The sequence below is a fragment of the Rhyacophila brunnea genome, unplaced genomic scaffold, assembly GCF_057557595.1.
Source record: "Rhyacophila brunnea isolate RB1 unplaced genomic scaffold, BYU_Rbru_1.0 scaffold_7, whole genome shotgun sequence".
Taxonomy (NCBI): Eukaryota; Metazoa; Arthropoda; class Insecta; order Trichoptera; family Rhyacophilidae; genus Rhyacophila; species Rhyacophila brunnea.
In genome coordinates, this window is record NW_028233339.1 from 15,867,119 (window position 1) to 15,885,814 (window position 18,696).

At 34.4% G+C, this 18,696-nt stretch overlaps 1 protein-coding gene across 2 annotated transcripts in view; it reads left to right on the forward strand.

Moving 5' to 3' along the window:
- The first annotated feature begins 2,066 nt into the window (after positions 1 to 2,066).
- Positions 2,067 to 18,696, forward strand: part of Mondo (MLX interacting protein mondo) — a 75,077-nt gene continuing 58,447 nt past the window's right edge. Inside the window, exon 1 of one of the 2 annotated variants that reach the window (XM_085958427.1) lies at positions 2,067 to 2,552. In XM_085958427.1, the coding sequence (XP_085814553.1) occupies positions 2,227 to 2,552 (326 nt within the window). In that variant the 5' untranslated portion in view covers positions 2,067 to 2,226. The remainder of the gene's footprint in view (positions 2,553 to 18,696) is intronic. The other variant, XM_085958428.1, reaches the window with a different exon arrangement.

Genomic DNA, 18,696 nt, shown 5'->3' on the forward strand with positions numbered 1-18,696 from the left:
GCATCAACGTGGTAGTACAACACAATATGTTACAGGCAATTTCGGTAATGATAACTGAAAATATGAAACCCATCAAACCACCGGTTTGGGATCCAGGACGAGTGGTAGATCATCTTAGGAAAACAACACCGGTGGAGTACAACCTATTCGAAACCTCTCGCAGGACAGCCACCTACTCGGCTGCTTCTCGCATCGGGACGAAGGGTTCATGACCACACACTACTCAATAATAGTAGACAATGGATTAGTGGAAAAAAGTGGCCACAAATTGTATGGCCAATGTTTGGCTGAAATACAGATACCGCCAAGCATCGTCAATCGGAATGGAAGCTAAGCGCTTCCACGTGTCAAAACATCGACCCAGTATTCTGGTTACGGAAACTCGTCTGCATGTCAAACCCAGGGGTCGAAATGGACCGGAACGCACCGGAGCGCCGTTCCGGTTCGTGAAATCTGTAAAGTTATCGCCCCGTCTCGTGGACAAAATAATTTGACCGTCCGAGCTAGATATGCCATATAATAAAAAAAATCTAGCACACTTATGTTTATAAAATACACATAAAATTTGATAACCATGTTAATTTTCGAGCGCTCCGGTTTGTAATCTTTTCCATTTCGAGCGCTGGTCAAACCCAAAGAGAGGGGAAGGTGGGTATATTTCGGAATTATTTATATCTTCAAGAGGATCACCAAAACCAACCACCAGGACAGTTATAGGGAATTGGATATGGTCAGTACTGTTGGAAGCAGGGGTACAAGAACCACCAGGTAGTGTCCGCTCAGTAGTGGCTTCCTTAAACTGTAAATATACCCAATAGATGATATTTTAAAGAGAGGTAACTGGCGTAGTGAGTCGACATTTCACGACAACTACCAGAGAACGATGGATACACCACCATCAGAAGGGGAAAAGAACCCATTAGGTAACTTCTCTATTCAACATATACATGGAAAGTCACGATGGTCTATACCTCGTCAATGAATCATTGTCACATACAGGAATTTGGCATACCCAACACCAGGTGATAACAAACAGATATCTCAAGGACTTCAAAGTCAAATTCGAATAATGAAAGGAGTTTTACCTACCAATAAAACTCTTATTATTCATGTTGACTTTGAAGTCCAGGTAACTTCTACCTGGTTCCTTGAGTCATATCATAATGAAGACAACGTGATGCCAAACTTTATACATAAAAAACAGACGCGCGGGTATGACCAGTAAATGAAAACGGAGAAATGACCAACGACAAGAAAAAGGAAAATAAATTAGTAGAATATATCCTCACGCGAAGAAGAAAGAGCAAACCCTATCTCAAGGACTTCAAAGTCAACATGAATAATAAGAGTTTTATTGGTAGGTAAAACTCCTTTCATTATGATTAGGTACGCTTGCTTCGAGAAATAACGAGAAAAGTTGATTCTTGTTAGGTACATAAGAATATTGAGAATGTAATATACCTATGATGTTTTTACTAGGACTTTAATAAAAAAAATCCGGAATGAATTTGATTAGGTACTTAAGTATTTATTTATTTTTAGTTATGAAGAGTTAAAGGGTTCTCAATTTTGATTTCCAATGGAAAATGATTTTTTGCCAAAGAGATTATGTTTTTTGCCAATAAAAACTTTGAGTTAATTATAATTAGATAATAAAAATTAAAGCAATAAAAATTTGCTTGCGTACTACCTACGTTAAAATATGAATGTCAGACATTCAATGTCTTGATATAATCATGAAATCATATAATCATGAAATAATATCAATATTTAATCGAATTCTCGTGAAATCTGGGGAAGAGGGAAAAGACGTGAGAGTAATGTTTAGTTGGTACCTACCTATTTAGTGAATACCTACCTAGTATACATATTAAGAAAAATATTCCTTAAGTTGGTATAATTTATTAGCATACAAACTTAAAATTCACTGGCATAAAATAAATAGACTTTGATCTGGATGTTGATATTTTGCTATCAAGAATATTGTGTGTTGCCAGTTTTAAAAATTTGAATATCATGCAATTTTTGTCTATGGTACCGATGAAAAGAAAACCATGAAATTAGATACATGTGGCTGGAATAATAATAATAGAAAATACGGCCCATTATCAACAGAACAGAACATGGCGAATAGCAAAGATATGAGCTCTATGAAAATTGTTTTTTTATTTTCGTGTCAAGTGTCAGTGTCAGTTTTAGTGAGATATTGATGAATAATCTATACAAATGCAGTGTGGAGAGCTGGTATACCGTAAAGTTACCACAATGACGAAAGGTTCAAGGAGTCAATCTCGACCAGAGAAGGAAACAATCCATTCTGGTCATTTTATGGTTTCACATTTTGAAGCCGAGGCACAGGACGATGAGGATAATTTGGCAGTTCCTGTGCCAGAAGAAGACGAAGTTGAATCTAAGTTTACAGTGGATGGTATTGTGCCCGTTGGCTCTGTTCATGCGTTTGCTGGGACAAATAAAGATGAGAAAACACAACAACAGATATCAATAGAGACATCATTAAATAAACTTTTCCAATGTATGTCATTGGCTTACAGGTAAATGGAACATCTCATATTCTAATTGTGCAATTTGTTTTCGTGTAATTCACATATTTCACAAGTTGTAAAATATATTGAGATTGAAATGTATTATGTGGATACCTACTTATTTATTATGACGTTTGTTGATGTGCTATCTATCATCCATAATATAATTTGAATCAGAATAATCCCAGATGTTTACTTGTTATAATTAATTAACGTTAACTTAATATGTACTTTTGGCATATTACATATTATTATTTTGTTTTGGTGACAGCTTTTAATATAGGTACATGCCTAACCTTATCATTTTATTTCATAATATAATATCCATCACAATAATAATATAATGAAAATAAATGATGTTTTTTTCTCCTAACTTTGTATAATTATGTAAGTAGGTAACGTTTTGAATTTGTGCAATTGTGCGTTTGTATATATTTTATACTGTCATCAAAGTAAACGAAATTAACAAGATGACATTAAATACCATTTCATTTAAGAGTTGTAAGTAGATATTTTATATTTATAGGTAATAATAAGTATTCATTATCTGTTTTCTTGAGCTTCCAGTACCTAAATTAATGTAATAACTATGTTTAACGAAATTTAAATCTTTATTAAATGGAGTTAAATGTATATTGTGTAGTGTTAGTTTGACAACTGTCTAAATTATGATGTTAATATTTTAAAGGCACTGGGATACTTTCTTCTTCTAGCTAACGTAAACTGTTTCTAATGTTTAGTTAGATTTGTATCCATATTATTAATCAATAGTCTAAAATAGTTAGTTGTACTATGAAAAACCAGATTTTTATATCTTACTTAATCAATGTTATGAATCAAGTACTTAGTACAATACTTAGGTGGTACATACAGAAAATCTATGTAACATCCATTAAACTTGCATATTTAGTTAAGTAGTGCCGATTACTAACAAAACCTCAAATTTTCATTAGTAAGCTCAGCACACATCATGTTTTAAATTAGTATCTAAAACATCATCGTAAGCACAGAATAGGCCATAATATATACCAATATAGTAAATTTCGACACAGGGTTTTGAATGTGTGAGTGTCCTATGAATATGAACCACGCATTATAGATGTGCAATATTGTGTGTAATACATCAATATTAAATGAGCGTCAATGCATAAACCGAGAACAGTTGTCAGTATTCGACGTAGGTATGACATTCTTGACACATGTTTAAATTCTTCATTACTCGAGATCGGTTGCCAGCTTCTCCTTACCCGTTAGGTATTTCAGTTCCCATTATTTCTAAGTTCCCTGATCGTAAGCTAATTGTTGTCACGTATGAAATAGTAGTACTTATCAATCATTTTATTAAATACATGCCTAGTATGATAATATGTAATAAAAAAAACATGTACTTCTTACTCCAGGTATATTTGAATCTTCTTAATGCATAGCATATTCGTACCTACAAATAACTACCAATAACAGGAAATTTTCTACGAGTGAAAGAAAGAAAGAACAAGCCAAAATTAAATGATTTTTTCGACTAAAAAGAATTTTCCATTATCGGTGGATTAAATAACAATATTATATTTTGTGGATATGAAGTATGTGTATAAAATTGATGAGCTGCAGTTGTATTAGCCGGCTCGCACTTCACAACTCGCCTCGTGTGCCTGACTGCCATAAATCAAAACTTCTGAGAACGGGCGGCCAGTGTTGCATGATACAACCTCGCACATCTATCTAGCGACAGTCGCGCGTAGCCGTCGAAACATATGGATATTTCAATGCGGTGATCGGCGAGCCGGTATAGGAATAACCAATTCGTAGGTGTTTCTTTGTGACTTCGACCCTCCGACTCGGAGCCCGAGAAGGATGCAACATGTCGAATGCAACAGCCAGATGCTTTTTCAGACAAAACAGTTGCATTCGATCAATCTGCGAAGCTCCATTTGGCAACACGTGTTATGTTTCGTTAAATAACAATGACGTCACATCGACGTATTCGACACGTTTTTAGGCGAGACGATTTCCAATGTGCGAGCCGACTTAGGCTTGTATGTGCGAGATCACTTGCATAGTCGGATTGTATTCTGCACAATATATATCTCTTATTAAATAATCTGATCAAATCATCTTTTAGTGTTTAGGGTACTTACATAATTACTTAATACCTTTTCCTACACTTCTTACATACTATACAATTTCATCAAGCAATTTTATCTCAATTGAATACCATCAATTACAAAAATGTCCTAAAACTATTCACGAATCTAATTTGATGTGTGTGTTCTTACTTATATAATACTAATACATTGTCATCTGAGTGATAACATAATATATAAGTACTTATTTAATTTGTATTTTTATTTTTAAAGATAATAGCATAATTGGATTGCATTTGTGAATACTAACCCGCCAACCAATAAGTATGTATATTGTATACAGAGTAAGTACAATGTCAACTTCCAGTAGAAATTCCATATTCTATTTATTAAAATATTACGTAATAAATTTAATATTTATTCTATATAATTTATTAATCATCACTACCGGTTTTCATCCCTTAAATAGGACATTCTCAACTGATCCTACTGAAGCGACTGTGGCACATTTAGATCATTACTAAATTAAATTACGTGGAAGTAGTATTAAATATTCTGTGTATCTTTTTAATTAAAACAATGTCTCCACAATTTTTCAGTTAGTACACGACGACGTTAAAGTTATGTCATATTCTACATAACTTTTATTTTGAAAAAAATTAATATATTTACAATATTATAGATCCAAAATATGGCTATTGTATTTTTATTACGCTACCCTCATGATAGTATTATCAAATCACAATATATTTTTATTGTGTAAGCTTTAATGCATTTTAACGTACTTTATACAGGCATACCCTACGTTTCAATTGCGATCGACCGGATGATCACGGGATGGATTTTGATAGATTGTACCATTTTGAGCCATGATAATATAAAAACCATTTAATTCATTTATTATATAACAACTTCATTTGGATTTGGAAGGGGAAACATTCCTCAAGCAGCGAGAAATTCTTTTTCAAGTTCCGGAAGCTCACTTGACCTCATCATATTACATCACACACGGCCTGCCACAGGAGTGAGAGAAAGAGAAAATGTGAACTCTACTCTTCAAACTGAGACATAGTTTCTTCCTACCGTCGTGCAGTAGGCTCTTTGCACAATATGAGAATAGTTTGAAAATGTGTGTCTAATAGGAGGAAACGACGATTGGAAAATTGAATATTTCTTTGTGGTGATGAAAGACAACACAGCGTTGTTGTTTAATATTAAATGATATACATTACATATAATCAGTGGCGGCTCGTGGATGAAATATCTGTGGGTGCTGCGGTTGATTAAAAAAAAAAAAAATGTTTGTTTAGATTATATTTTAATATTAACACCAAAATTAAATATAAATTATTAATTATATTAATAAGTAATTAAAATAAAGAACTTTGCATAAATTGCTTGCAGAAATAAATTTTAACAATGTTAATAATTAATTAAAGCTATATTTCTTTCCTCCGCTGTCGCACTATGAACGCAGAAACGGCGAAAAACTGTCGGGCCGGCAGTACCGATCAAGCTCTCAGCTGCGTGCCCCGCTCCCCGCACCCTTCCTTCACCCATTCGAGCATATTCGTTTGGAAACGGTACTGCAGTACCTACCGCGGTGTATGATAATCATTGGATGTATCGATGCGCGGGCGAGCTTAATTCACTCTTAAATAATATTGATATTTTCATATATTACATAAATTTATCTATATTATAATATTACATTTTTCTCAATTTGCTTGGGGGTGCTGCAGTTCCGCAGTGCATATGGACGAGCCGCCACTGCATATAATACATTTGTTTTATACTAACAATATTATAATGTAAAAGTATTAATTTTACTTTCGCTTCAAGCTGCAAACCAACCGTAACTTCTTTGCAGCATCGACTGTACTGTTTACAATCCAGAGATTGGCCAAATAGATATGGTTGTGTAATATTAAGTTATTGCATTAGCTGGATGGCCGAAAAACATAATACCTAATACAATTTCTTGTGCAATATGACACAATCTATTAACTTAATAATATGATGATGGCCTGTCTTATATTTAAATACAACAGCTTTTGGATTGCAAGGCTTGAATAATAGGAGAATAAGCCATTTTTTTTTAAATAAAATTATGATTGTAAAATTTTATTGTTAGGTACTGGGTATTTTTAATAAATAATTCAGATGATTCTTCAATCAAATGCAATAGTTGGTTCTTGTTCATTGGGACCTCATAATAATAAATTATGACCCAGATAATTTCCCCCCTGACAGTTTGCCTCACAGCTTGGTTCCAGCCATGGCATTAATCGGTATTTAAGGCCTGTGTTAGTAGAAAACCCATATAATTCTTTTATTCCGTCCATCTGGAAGGAGATTTTCCTCGTCCTCCGACCTTCGACCTGATCTAATACTCACGAGTTTTTCCTAGTCTGTGATTGGTTTCAAATTAGACAGTCCGGCAAGGCAAACTGAAGTGAGTCTGTCTCAAACTACACACGTCTCCATCACCGCATTTCAAATGCTTCTAGTGCCTGCCCTTTTCTTGCCTTTTCCGTATAAGTAATCTAAGTCTTAGAGGTATATACGCTTATAAATTGGCAAGATAGAGATCGTACACCTTTAGTAATTTTAGTAACGTTTTGTCTTTTCGAAATTGGTTTCAGTTTCGGCAAAGCATTTTTTGCCATTTTTATCTCATCCACCCTTCTCAAAGAAGTTTGATGCGAGACGGACGTATTCCCTGACCAATTATATCATTCTGCGGCAGACTGTTGTATTATTACAATCTATGACCATCGGTTCCGTCATGGATATGTTTATTTTTAAGGCCATCAATTCTTTTTCAACCCGGTGGTGCAAGATAAGGTTTGATCTTCGGATGATTTTGCAATGACAATGACGCATGCGTATATCAAGTTAAAGACCTTTTTACCTCCAACAGTTATGTCGTTTTCCCAATTCTCAAGTGCTCTTCTCATAATTTATTTGCCATATGGATTGAAGAAAATTGGGGAGAGGATACATCCCTGGCGAATTCCCTATTACGTCTGAAATGGCTCGGATTTGACATAGGTACTTCATAATATTTATTATGGCAGGGATATGCTTATAAAGATTTTCCAGATCTGTCGTGAAGATCTTCCACATGTTCTAACGCATACAAAGGAAACACCTTTCAATCATTGTGCTTTCAATAGTCAATGAAGCACAATACCGGCGGTTTATTAAATTCCCTGCATTTCTCTACATAATGTTAATTTATTTGTTTGTCTAAATTAATAGTATTTATATGACGTAGACTTCATTTATGAATAATGTATAGCTATGGGCGCTATGGCCAAAGAGTTTGACTATTACAACAGGGAGCCTTATGAGCTTAAGTTTGATGTTATAACTGGGACGTTTATTAGTGTAGTAGATTTGGTAGTCAGGGCAAAATTAACATTTTGTAAGATAGCTGATAGAAATTTTTGTTTTGGTTTTATCAATATGAATGGTAATGGCATACGCGTTTGTGATTGTTCATTTTAAATGTCTAAACATCTTCATAAATTCTGCTCTATCCGTGAATTTAAATGAAACGTGAATGTCTTCTTCCATAACCGTCATAACCGTGATGACTGAAGATCGTAATCACTCTGGAAAAGGTACTGCGCAACTCCTGACCAGCATTCTCCAACTTTCTGTATCCTCTGCAACCCGTGTGATGTATGCTATCGGTTTTCCGTTGAATTCTTTCACTTTCCCCTTTTATTAGACTTATTGACCAAAACAATTGAGTTTTTGACGGCACGTGGCACTGAAAATACAAGTCCAAAGATTTGTCAAATACTACACAGGCATACCAAGGACAGTCTTCCGTCCATGTGCTACTCGTGTAGTGTCGATGTGTTAGTTTTGTGTTCCGTCCACGACACCCTCAGCAATCGTTGCCAGCACCATAATATCTCTAATACGTCGAGCATTTTCTTGTCATTTTCTCGTAACGTCCAGGATTTCCCCCATCCTTAGAAAGGGACTGCGCCTGTCGTATCTTTTAATTTTTGAGGTATTACAATGTCTCCATATAGGTATCGGCCGAGTCATATAGCGGATTTGGTATTTGTCACTCTACGTTTTATTTATTTCTCACAAGAATCCAAATACACTTGTTCGAAGACGTGTGAAAAACGTGAATAATAACGATTCAATTCCACATTGAGAAGCCATTTTACGATTTATCTGATACCTAACCATTTTATTTAATATATTTAATAGAAAAGGTTTACTTCGACGTATTTGGGTATAAATGTGATCCTGGAAAAGTACTGAAGCAACCATTAATTTATAAAGTTGGTACTATTAATTTGTACAAGAAATTTCTTAGAATGTTATTAACGTCACGTGTGATCCAAGATATTTAACTTGATGAATGTAACTTTGGTATTAAAAAGGACAATTATTTGCACAATTGTTATGTACATCTACTCGTATCTACACAACAGATCAATCTCGATTTATAAAATTTTTGTAAATAATACCCGCATTAAATTACTATTCCAAGCCGAGATTGGTATGATAGGAATGACTTCTGAAATATTAAATAATATATTCATTTCATTAGCTTTACGTTCTATGTGGGTCTAGCTCTAGCCACTCTAGCCATCTCCAAATATCTATCATAACCATTCCGGCTCCGCATGACTTCTAAATTCTGTGACAAAGAGAATCCACATCATTACTTACAATGATTTAGTTTTTTACGCGATAATATGTTTCCATACCTACCAAAATATGAGATAATGTAAGGCGAAGGGATAGGCCACACACAAAGCAGCGGGGCGGGGCGCGCGCGCAAATTTCGCAAGTGGCGCGGAAAATACTACGTATTCAAATACTCCAAAGGACATTGAATGTGGCATGGCGAAAGCGGTGCGGGGGTCACCAATTTACCCGCATGTGGGAGCGTCGTCAACAAGCGCGTGCATTTAATATTTTCAAAGTATTTGCAAATTATTAGCAAATTATTAATAATATTAACGTCATTATTATGTGCCGCCAAAGAAATCATTCAAATAATGGATTACGAACGAAATAAAATAATAATTACGCTCCTTCTACCACCTGCGCTTACGCCGTTTACCGCACTTGGGCCACTAGCGCGCTGTGATTTGCTACAATAATATTATACCTACGCAATATACGCAGGACACTATGTGTGATGTCTGGTGAGAATGCGCTGCTTAACGCACTTTGGCACGAGCGCCCCGCTCAGCTTCTTTTAGTGGGCTTTGTCGCTAAAGCACACAGAAAATCGATGCGATCCTAACTTAATGTGAACTCAAGAAAAGCCAACATAATTGCACTCCAGATCTCGAGCAGAGGAGTTATTTATTAGTTTATTACATATCACCAAAACGTAAACACCGTCTTATAATCAATCGAAGAAACAGTGGTTTTGCCAAATAATATTAAGTTCGTTGAAATATTCAGTACATCTGTTAATTAGAGGAATTACTATATTGTCGCACATAGCATTCCTTGGCAAGGTAGTCATTTGCAAGGATAAGTATTTCTGAACCTTCTGGATAAGAAAAAGATGTTATTAGGGTCGTTATCAGCTATTATCGTCTTAAAACGTCAAACGAAATTAACATAAGAACATTTTTTTTACAATAATTAACAATGTTGACTCAATTCTATTTGCATCAGTGCCATAATGTTATAAGTACCTATAATGTATTTTGTAAACGTCACTAAATTATATTGATAAAGTTGACGAGTTGCGGTTTCGTTGAGTTTGTACATGCGGGGCCGTTTAGTAGTTTTCGTTATTGTTTTTTTAGAATAGATACTTTCACATATCGACCGTGTTTAGGAAGAAGGGCATAACCCACACAGATCAAATTTTACAGGTGAAGCAAAAAACGTTTTTTGAATGAGTTTGGTTCAATATTAATAAAAAAAATAGGCAAAAAATTGGGTGCACGATGATTGATGATTTGGTGTAATATCTTTTCGATCTACTAATAATTAAAGAAGTTATTACAGAAAAATCATTAAAATTAAGGGTAAATGCTTTTTTCCTTAAATTAAAACTTAATTAAAGCTCAATTAAAATCTGAATTTTTGGCTTAGTACATTGTTTTAATATCTAATAAAAGCACTTTTAGAAAAAATCGAGGGTTACGCCCTTTTTCCTAAATACAGTCGATATCTAAGTACCTATTACGAAGTTCTATGTTATGAATTGGGTGTCTACTCATTGTTTACTTCACATTATAGCGTCTGTACACGTGCATGGATTTACATGCACCAATAGTGTGTATTTTAATTAAACTATCGCGATAATAACTGTTTACACGTAAAAGTGCTGACTGTCTCGCCCATCTCATTATTCAAGAGTAATGAGAGAATCGTAATGAGTAATCGAGACGCGATGTTGTCATTGTATGGTAGGTACTATTTGACAGGTCATGAAAATCGTGTCGTTCGTTTTTTTTTTACCGACAGGTTCCTCATATCGTTCTACTGCTCAGGCGGAGATATCGCACAGTCCAATTGTCGCGTGAAAATTCAGAAGCTTCTGAACTTTTTTTATCCATGCATGCAATCTTGCAATTTGCACGACAATACGTGTTAACATGTGCATTTTTTTGTTATGGCCACGATAATACGTAGGTGTCAGCAGTAAGTGTAAACGGGGTATTACTATACATTGCAAATAACCAATCGTAATATTCGTTTTCTTATCGCTTCCACATTTGGCCTGATGTACGACTACCCTCCACCGAAACTTGATGACTACCTATTATCTTCTAGTTATCATGCTTCCCCCTACCATCCATCCATTACCTCATCCGGGGGGGCGCAGTTAGATCTCGGTGAGGTCATAATATGATTTTCTCAAAATCTGTGTTTGTTTCTATTATATTACTAAATACACTACTGTCATTGGGTCTCATGGTTGGTTGTGTTAAAAATAATATAATTACTTATATGTATATCTATACCAGGGAACACAGAATTAATGGGAACTGAAATACCTAACGGGTGTGGAGTAACAGGGCACTAATCTCGAATGTGGAAGAATATGGTATAAACTTAAACATGTGTCAAGAATACCTCATTCTATGCTTGTCCTTCGTTTTGATGTCTGCTCTCGGTTTATATTATAATATTGATGTATTTGAAGGTTGCAACACACACCATTGCACATCTATAATGTATGTTTTATTTTCGTAGGACACTCACACATTCAATACCCTGCTTCAAAATGTGTATTTGGGGTATAGCCTATCTGAATTCTATTTATTAATCTGTTCTGTGATCTATACATATAATATTTTTATTTCCAATCTTGTCGGATACAGTCGTTCCATTTCTTCCAAAGCTACGACAATATAAAAAACTATATTGAGTCTTAGAAGTCATTTGGCATTTAATATTTTTTTCAGGATTTAGGCTAAAAATAATTTGGTGTTATTATACCTATACCTGATCACAAACATCCTTCCATTGGTACGGTGTTTATAAATGGCGGACATTTGAATAAAATAATTTAATATATTATATATATTTGCATTAGTAAGAACACGATATTATGACTGCCTCGTTTTATCAACACCGTTTTATACGTTACACCAGAATGCGGCACACTTTCACTATTTCGAATTGAGTGCAACACCGCCTTTTGACCGCTCAATTGGGTTTCTAGGCGATTGATAGCACTATCACAACAATCCACTTACTAAATATAGATCCATGCCTATAGGTTCATGGTTACTCATGTTTGGTTCGATCTGTTAACATAATCAGTAACATATTAACATAGTCGTTTGACAACTAGTTGCGCGCCACTGCCACAGACATTCCCAACTAAGGATTATGATCGTTCAATTACATATTATTTAATTGATTTAATGTAAAATAATAATGTATTATTACTCTGTACTACAAAAATACTTATAATAGGAACGCACTGCTTTAACAAACAAGACATTTCAAAATAAAATAACACTGATATTAAAAATGTTTACATTTTTTTTATTAATGTCTAAATAATTTGTCTACTAAACCAATACACAATCTAAAGTTAAATAGATACTTCGCTAAAATTTCTAACGTTATCATAGTCCATGAGTGTTTTGATATTATTATGCAAACTAATAAGTTCACCTGGATGTTTTGCAGATGAACGTTCAATATTTGCTATGTGTGACGCAGTTTTCATATAGGTAACGTTATCTTCCTGAAACGCTTTGTGATTCTCATAAATTATATTTACCTAGGCTTAGTCTAACACTTCACATTTTATTATATAACAATATAATAATAATATATAAATATCGCTTATAAAATATTATATTAAATAGTATTGTTATATTTTTTACGTAATATGCATTGATACACTTATATTACTTACATAAGTAATAAGCCCATAAGCCCTGTCCACGTACGGACTTTTTTCCGTTCGTCGCACGAATTCATCACGGTGCATGCGTCGTCTGCGCATTGCGTGACTCAAACCGGTTTCAAAATGGCCGTTATTTGTGATGAAAGTACTAGCGCAAGCTGATCTGACACTCATGGATTTCTGTTCAATACTCCAGCAACTTCGTATTTTTTCGGGAATGTTGTTCGTGTTTCGTTGTTAGTCTATAGTAATAGTCAATCAGATTGGATAGTTAGATTATTATTTACGGATTGCGTAGAGAGATTATACAAGTAACCCATAGGATTATACAAATAATTTAACCCAAAAGTACGACATGACAGTACTAGGTGTCAAAAACAAAATTACAAGTTTGCGGTCAAATTTTTACAAAGAACATCAAAGGGTTAATGGAAAGCATCGGTTACTTTCATTGCAATTTGACAGTGTAGTCACTAATATTATATTAAATTTTAATCGCTTTAACCTTGATGTAATATCAGTATTTATTTTGACAGATGACGTTTGTTAATTCATATAGGAACACTGAAGATTTATCATTCGTGTAATTGCAAAGTACATCTGTGTATATTATCTATAATTTGACCATAGATTGGACTTACGTGAAAGCTTAACCATGTAGACAGCGAAACGAATGCCTCTGCTCAACGCATGCACGAAAACTCTCGATGTAAAACCAGAATTTAAAAGTTGAAAGAATTTTAAAAGTGGGTGATGAAGTGATTAGATGTGGATCTAGCTGTAGACCTTGCTGTTGAAGAAAATCTTATCTATGTAGACGGAGCCTAAATAATTATAAAATTAACGCTGAATAATACATACAGAATTTCAACACATTTTAAAATCTGTTCAATTTCTCAATTCCATTATTATTTTATAATTACAGCTATTGACTCTTGAATATGTTACGCATGGTGGACCACTATTTTTTTTTTTTTTTTAGATGAACAATCACGTACAAATATAAGAAAACGACAAAACATGCCGTGAAAGATCGCCAACGTACAGAATGTTAATTTTTTATATGGCACCAATTCAACCACACCAGAACATTTTGGAATCGCCATGTAATATTATAATACAAATGGGTCATGTGACAGTCACAAGTTCTTTGGTACATACTTCTCTTTCAATATCATCACAACTCTACTCGAACCATGGCCTTCTCCGCCGTTTTCCTCCATCGGGATATTTAGCGCCCCTGCCAGAATTTTACATTGAGAAGTTTCATGATTTTTTTTATATTTTTGACTTTGTTGATACCATTGTCCCCGCATACGCTGTATATGTCCTCAGTCGTAACTTGGTTAATATCACCAGTTTTATGACCCACGGTAGAGTGGCGAAATGTCCGACTGAGATGCCGTGGGTCGCGTATGACAAAATTCACAACATTGTACGATGTCTGTTTCACCAATAAAAAATACCTAATGCGTTTGGCTAATGGCCAACAACCATTCCTCGTTAAAATAGTCTGTTCATCGTGACCCCCATAAGAGAGGCTGACAGGGCACTAGCCTGGGAGTCCGAATTTTGGGAAGGCTCGGCATAACGGGTCGACCGGCCATGAGTTAAAACACAGATCACAAATTTGCTCTAATAGTAGTCGCCTGCGGTAGTACCTAAGTAATATTAACATTTAAAAATATGTATGTGGTTATGGAATGCAATTTGATGTGATATGGGTACTACAGGGAACTCAGAAATAATGGGAACTGAAATACCTAACGGGTAAGGTAAAGCAGACAACCGATCTCGAGTAAGGAGGAATACGGGATAAATTTAAACACGTGTCAAGAATTCGTCATACGTCGAATACTTATAACTGCTCTCGGTTTATGCATTGACGCTCACTTAATATTATTGTATTACACACACTATTACACGTCTATGATACGTTGTTCATTGTTATAGGACACTCACACATTCAAACCCCTGCGTCAAAATTTACTGTATTGGTATATAGCCTATCGGAATTATATTTATTATCTGTTCTGTGTTTAGCTATCACAAAAGGTGGTCGTGATCAGTGTTTCATATTATGATGACAAGTGCCGACAACTCAACAATGCATGTGGATTTATTTAAAAAATACACGAAATACCTACCTTTAATGTCATCTCGTGAAGCCATTGGGTTCCGCAGAATAATATTTGGGAATCGCTGTTGTAGAGCATTGCACTGGCTTTAACCTTAACGACAGATAGGGGGGCCTGCCAAAGATTCTGGCCTGGGGGCCATGGTGTTCATAATATATACTTCATCCTATAACAATGCATGTGGATTTATTTAAAAAAAATACACGAAATACCTACCTTTAACGTCACTTCGCGAAACCATTGGGTTTCGCAGAATACTATTTTGGAATCGCTGTTGTAGAGCATTGCACTGGCTTTAACCTTAACGATAGGTAGGGGGGCCTGCCAAAGATTCTGGCCTGGGGGCCATGATGCTCATATATACATCCTATGGAGGTCGTTTTGCTTAAATAATTGAAGTTAGAGCTTAAATGATAATTTTATGAAGCTATCGAGTCTCATTATCATCACTATACCATGTTCAGGATTCAATTATTATCTACCTTAGAATCTCTACCTAATATCTCACGTGTGCGTATGACTGCTGTAAAGAGCCGAATAGAGAGAATTTTGTTATGTATGTCTGTCCCTACACAGTTCAGACGACCCTTGGAGTTCTGTTAGGCCCTTTTCATTTCCTGAAGCCTGGGTGTTTCTATGGTTCACTACTATTATTCACGGCTACTACACAACTGTAATTTAACCTAGTGGCTTTTTGTAATGTTAAATAGAAAAAAAATATTCTAACTCGAGTTTATCCGTAGGAAATTGCTGATTATCTCAATTGACTGTTTGTGTTTTGTTACCTACTAATAATCTGTGATTACTATCAATAAAGCATGTATCGTAAAATTCTGGTTTGACGCACCCATTGATTTCTTTACGCCAGTGGTTTCCCAACCGATCGGTTGCGATCCACGAAGGGGGTCCCAACACTCCCAACGGAACGGATTCTGATAGTTATTTAAAAAACAATACCAATAATGTGTACATACTTATTATCAATCTGTGTAGGTAGGTACTAACAAAAAACATTTATTTTCCGTTTAAAATAAAATCATATTTAAATGTAATGTTTATTATGTAAACAAATATGATATTTTAATGAGAGACTTGAGTATGTTTATTGTTGGTTAGTAAGTCAAAACGAAGTTCAGTAAATAGGAAGTTGCAGTGTTTGAATGGCCTGCTACGACAATTATTTATAACAGCTTCATTAAATGGGTCCAAAAACATCCAGTTTTAAGGTGACAAGATATTACATTTTGTTTCTCAAAATAGGTATATTATCACATTGTATAATTTACGAAGTCAACAGTTTTGAGTGATATTTCTTATTAGAAGAGTTTGACACAATTATTAATGTTATTGGACACAGTATTATTTTCTCCCCTATACACAGTGTAAACCGTGAAAGGAAGCGGCGATGGAAAAGCATATTATGAAAGGGTTACGCATCAAACGCTAATAATATTTCACATGTTTGGATTGACAAAATGTACCTAATATCGAGCTCATAAAACTTTAAATTGTATTCCATACCAAATTTACACTAATTTATACTTCGAACAAAACCACAGACCTTAATAATGTAACATTGACAATTTTTAAATATTCGAAAATGACGCGCTTTTATAATATCGAGGCCTTCAGTCGAGAATTTATTTTTATTTATTTTATATTGATTGTGACATTGTAAGACATCGAGAATCCATATCTGTATCTAAATCAAAATTATGTTAACCAGGCCGGGATTTTTGTGAGAGAATACGAAAATTTTTCCGGATTTCATTTTATTATTTTGATATTTATCGACATATACTTTGTTCCGCTAGTTACCTAATAATATCCTCGCCTAATTTTACAGCGTTGTAAGTAGTTATATGTTATATCTACAACTAAATAATAATAAAAAACTGCAATCGTGCGAAATTATGTTGGATTTTAATTTTTAACCAACATCCTTTGCCTAATCGTTTTTAAATGCCCACAATATATCTGCAATTTTCTTTTATCTTTGGGGTATGTACCTACCTTCTTTGATATTGTCGTGATATTATGTTTGAATTGGGTTAAATAAGTCTGATACTAATTAATAATAGTTCCTACAATTCACAAGAAATACCTACTCGCTGTTAGTTAGAAGCATTATTTTCTATTTCGTTAATGAATATGTACTTATAATTCAATCTGTCAATTCTCTACTGTACAAAACACATATCAGTCGTGTCCATGCAGCTAACCATGTTATCAATTACCTTACTAATAATACACGATTTATGTATTGTTCCAATAACGCTATCGACCGTACGCATCTTCACAAATCGTGGTAGCCGTATGCAACCTCTGAATACAAAGTTAGAATGCCATTTATAACTCAATGTAGGAAAATTAATGATTTTGTCACCAATACCAGGATCAAAATTTTAATCTGAAATCGCAATCCATATAATATTGAGGTTTTTCTGTCTCCTTATGAGAAGAAAATTCTAAATCAACAAAAAATTCCAATATCAATGTTTAGAACTGTTAACGGTGTACTTTTATTTCGATACAACACCAGCATCGCTCCTTTCTTTCATGCTTTCATTCGATACGATTTTTTTGCTTATATGACATATCTACTTCCTGGTGTAATCGAATGTTTACTTTTTACAAGTTATATCAAAATTGATTAGGCAGTTACCGCTTAAACAACGATAAGATAATAGTATGTTGATGTCTCGTATAATAAAATTTATATATTAATTAAAAAAAACATCAATTACGCACCGAGTGTGACGTGCACCGTGAATGTCTAAATAAATATTGACAGCGAAAACACCTTCGGATAACGCCGTTTCTATGATTAATATTTCTTATAAACCAGTTTAGAATTATTTATGGTTTTTTTAGTTACTTAGTTGTTATTCTGATTGAATAAAACTGGTTTGTTATAATTCCATGCACTTGGGAATTACTTAAGACTTTCCTGAACTACACTTAATACCTACTTATCTATCGTTTAATTGTGTTGTTTTTTTATAATAATTATTAACATCTGTTTTCCTATACCAAGACTTGGTAGATTATTTATAGCGTTTATATACAATAGTTTGTAGATACGATAGCAACATGATAGGGAAGATAAACTAAAACAAAATAATCTCACCGATTGAATTTAATTATTTTGTAAAACACTCTTTTTATCTCAATACAACACATATGCCAATAATATCAGAAGTCCACTAAGTAGGTATACCGTTTGTATTGAACAAAATCTCAAACATCAAAATAACCATTTTCACTTATTAACTGTTACCCTAATGTGTCTTTCTTTTGAGCCATTGTTTTAGGTTTGGGAATAGGAATGGGAATTAACGAAAGACAAACCTGGCTTTAAAAAATATTCCAGTATCAACTTGAATCTGGAGTCGTGTAGTTTGACCTCTGTAACCGATGTTGTGTTGACAGTTTCATTGTCAAGAGAAACAGCACAATTTTCTTTGTCAAATACGGTCGAGTTTTCATCATTTGTTTACTTTCGCCTTGTCCTGGCGGTGCGATTTGGCTCGTGCGCATTCCAGGTACTTATGACC